This window comes from Myotis brandtii, unplaced genomic scaffold, assembly GCF_000412655.1.
Source record: "Myotis brandtii unplaced genomic scaffold, ASM41265v1 scaffold422, whole genome shotgun sequence".
NCBI lineage: Eukaryota > Metazoa > Chordata > Mammalia > Chiroptera > Vespertilionidae > Myotis > Myotis brandtii.
Genome location: NW_005366171.1, coordinates 71237 through 75570, shown reverse-complemented (window position 1 = coordinate 75570; position 4334 = coordinate 71237). Strand labels below are relative to the sequence as shown.

The window sequence follows — 4334 nt, the reverse complement described above, 5'->3', positions numbered from 1 at the left end:
CTTACCCACCCACCCCCCCAAAAAAAGAGCAGTTGACAAGTCAAGTTCTACTCTGCACTGTGGTGTTTCTATCGTGATTATCTGACTCTCTCAGAAATCTGAGTTTGATGACAAATAAATTTCAGAATCAAGCCATGATCCCTCCCTAGAAGGTGGGGTGTGTCCTCAGCATGTATTTCCCTATGACCCTCCTCAAGGCCCCCATGACCTCCTTATTCCTCAGGCTGTAGATGAGGGGGTTCAAGGCTGGAGTGACAATTGTGTAGAAAACAGAGATGATGTTGTCCTGCTTGGGGCTGTGCAGGGAACTGGGCAAGACATACATGAACGTGGCAGCTCCATAGAACATCCCGACCACAGTCAGGTGGGAAGAACAGGTGACTAGGGCTTTCTGCCTCCCCTCATTTGAGGGCATGTGGAGCACAGTGAATAGGATTAGTGTGTAGGAGACAAGGATAGCAACAAGAGGGGGCATCAGGAAGGTCACACCCATCACATACACCATGAGCTCATATCTGGAGGTATCTGCACAGGCCAACTTCAGCAGAGGTGGGATCTCACAAAGCAGGTGCCTGATCATCCGGGCTTTGCAGAAGGGATAGTGCATGGTATACATGGTATATACAAAGGCACTCAGGGATGCAAGAATCCAGGATGTGGCCACCATGAGCCAGCAGACTCTTGTACTCATGAGGACCATGTAGTTCAGAGGATGACAAATGGCCACATACCTGTCATAGGCCATGAAGGCCAGTAGGAGGTCCTCTGCACCACCCAGAGTCAGTGCCAGAAACATCTGAAGGGCACAGCCCCCAAAGGAGATGGTGTTTTCACTGCGAAGGAAATCCACTAGGGCCTTGGGGGTGACAACAGACGTGAAGAGGAGGTCCATGAGTGAGAGCTGCCCAAGCAGGAGGTACATGGGCACGTGGAGCCGGGTGTCCATTGTGATGACCAGGAGCAGCAGGCCGTTGCTGGTCAGAGCCAACATGTACAGAATTGTGATTATGGCACAGAGCAGCTCAGGAGACTCACTGTCCTTCAGAATCCCCATCAATATGAAGCCACTTCCCAGGGTGGAGTTCCAGTGCTCCATTCTGTGCTGTTTCTTCAGTTTCCTGGAACCAAATAGATTCTTGGAGAAATTTTGCTAAAATGATCCCTTAGTTTTGTAATATCAAAGGCCCCTTAGATGGCCAACATGAATCCAATGAGATTCACTGGTAACTGACTTTACCGCTTAATTTCTCAGTTTCTGACTCTTTTCATTGTATTTTGATAAAGAACCATCTAATAGGTATCACAGCAATAGCCAAACGTTAAGAGATCACTACATAAATATATTATTCAGTCATCAAACATGAACATTTATCCTTCCAGAAAGATCAAATCATCTCCCTCTTAATAGAAAGCTATATTCTGTCCCTCCATGCCCTTGATTATCCTTGGACCTATCTTATAAGGTCAGATTAATGATTTAAGTACCCAGTTAGTGTTCTGCCTAGACCTGCTGTGAATATGAAATTCTAAAACAGGTACAAAAATAGGTTTGAATAAAGCACTTTCACTTCTTGTTTGCATATAATTTATGTCCATTTGTTTTCATCACTCAAGGCTGTAGGTACAAACCTCACTGAAAGAGCTAATGTGTGTCCACTTTAGTCACCTCACCTGACTGAGAGAGAAGACTTTAAGGCTATCCCAGACTAGAAGATGGTGTGTTTGAGTTGCTGCTGCTTTTAGAGTTAATCCTTTAGGATCAATGCAAACATAGGTGCTTTTTAAAAACAAGTCATGATAAAATATGACCTGGGAGAACTCAGAAATATGGTAACAGATGAGGCCCTGCCAAGGAAGATCAGAGTGTTTACGTTGGAAAAACTGGTGAAAGGTATAGGCAACAAGAGAGTATATATGTATTTTGACATTTACTTGTTTTTATTGGCCTCGTCTGAGTCCACAAGATTTTAATGGTAAAAAGTATTTGAGCATATGAAAGGCATATCATCTGCACTTAGATGGACCTCTGGAGGCATGTGTTATCAGATAGGTGCAAGTATACCTTATCAGAGGCAAGCAAAGACCATGGGATCTAAGGACAGGTACTGATACTTTGTCAGGAAACAGATACCCAAGCCTGGCATATAGCACAGACTCATCATTGTCATTGATTCCACTTCCTGGTTAGAGCACCAAGAATAGAGGGTATTGGAAAGGACTATAGAGCCCAAAGCACTAGAGAAAATGAAAGACAGAATAGCTTAGTTCTTGGGCTTTGTTTTGCAACAACATAACTGGAGGCTGCACACTTTCCTGAGAAAAGAATCATTACTCTTACCTCAGACTGTGAGAAACCCAGCTGGCTGACCATGCGGACTGCCCTATTGTTGTTTTAAGGTCAGGAATGTTCCTGTAGAAATGGGAAAGGAAGACAGGGATTTTCTATCAGCATCCAATTGGTTTCATTTTTGCTAAGATGGGCGAAGAGTCTGAGGAGTCTGACCAATGTCGGTATCAGGCCTTTCTGTGCCTTCTGTTCCTCAGCAGGTCTTCTCTAAGTGACGCAGTAGACACAGACAGACAGCTAATACAGTTCTCAAGTAGTTTCTTTGGAGCAAGAAGATGGCTTTCCTGCTCTCACACCTGTGGAGAATTAGGAGAAACTGCTTCTGTCATGCAGTTTCCCAGGTAAAGAAACCATCCAGTTTTGGAGCAGTTGTCAGACTGAGTTCTCAGATGTTCATTTACTGGTGCTACGATCTGAGAGCAAAGATGAAGACAGCAGGAATCTGGAGGAAGTACATATTGGGAGCTGCCTAAGGGAGACCCTGCCATGCCTGGCCTCCTTGTCCCTGGGGCCAGCAGCGAGCTGGAGCCCTGTCCTGGGGGAGGCTGCTCTGTCTCCTTATCCCATGACCCAGCCTCCTCTACTCTATTCTACCCCTACCTTCAGAGGGACTTATTTTCTCAGATGAAATGGCCTCCCCTGGAAATGCTGGTCCAGGAAACAGAATATTAATGAATCCTCTTGGGCATGTTTCCTGGACTAGTATCCCTACACTCTCCTCTCACTAAATTTGTCTTTATCCAAATCACCAATTTATGTGCTTTAAGAAATTTAAGATACAAGTTAATAAAGGGTTTTGTAAATCCTTTTTAAGGTTTAAAACCAAGTTATTTGTATTTATTTATTTTACAGAGGGGTTGAAATAAAGGGCTTAGGGAATACAGCAATAAGTGAAAAGTATCTTTATGATCTTTGGGCAGAGAAGAATCTTGAACAAGACACAAAAAATACTAAATTGAAAGGAAAAATTGACGAATTAGACTACATTAACATTTGAAACTTTTGTCTATCGAAAGTAAGTGAAATGACAAGATATAAGCTACAAGAATATATTTGCAACATGTATAATCAACAAAGATTTTGTATCAAAAATGCACATAAAACGTCTGCAAATAGATTTTTAAAAGATACAAAGCAACAGAAAAATGGAGAATAGCATGAAATAGACATTTTACAGAAAATAGGACCAAATTGTGAATAAAATGATTAAAATTCTTTACAATTAATGAAATAATGTTAAAGTCCTTGGTAAGATAGCATTTCTTCTCACCAGATTGGTAAAAATGAAGGTGGATAATAACTACTGGTAGTAAGGATGTGTATTCATCAGAATACATAGACACTTCTGATGGGAGTAAAACTTGATGCAACCATGTGAAATACTTTTTTGGTGCCAGTTTCTGAATCTGAACATTTGCATGTCTCATGGGCCAGCAGTTCCACTTCTATTGATGTTGATTTAGAGAAACTCTTGCTCATGAGTCCCAATGCTTCTTGCTCATAGAAGCATTGAATATAAAAATAAAAACCTAGGAACAAACACAGTGTCTTTCAACAGGAAAATATATGTTATAGACTGAATTGTGTCCCAGCAAAACCTGTATGTTGAAACCTTAACCCTCAATATGTCTATATTTGGAGATAGGGTCTTTAGGAGGATATTATGGTTAAATAAGGTTATGAGTATGGGGCTCTAATCCTGCAGGACTGCTGTCCTTATAAGAAGAGGAAGAGCTATCAGGGGTGTGCTTGCACAGTCAAAACCCATGTGAAGGCAGAGAGTGAGAAGACAGCCATCTCTTTGCCAGGAGGAAAGGTTTCACCAGGAACCAACCCTACTAACACCTTGATCTTGAACTTCCAGCTTTCAGAACTGTTAGAAAATAAGTTTCTGTTGTTTAAGCACCCTGGTCTATGGTATGTTGTATGGCAGCCCAAGCAGACTAATACATAAAACATTTGTGATTTTATATATATATATATAAAA

General features: G+C 41.8%; 1 protein-coding gene across 1 annotated transcript; it reads right to left on the bottom strand.

Annotated features, from left to right (window-relative positions):
* Positions 1–130: 130 nt before the first annotated feature.
* LOC102257952 (olfactory receptor 2AG1) lies at positions 131–1105 on the bottom strand. The gene has a single exon (XM_005873923.2). The coding sequence runs from the start codon at positions 1094–1096 to the stop codon at positions 146–148; it is 951 nt and encodes a 316-aa protein (XP_005873985.1). The 5' UTR covers positions 1097–1105; the 3' UTR covers positions 131–145.
* Positions 1106–4334: the final 3229 nt, after the last annotated feature.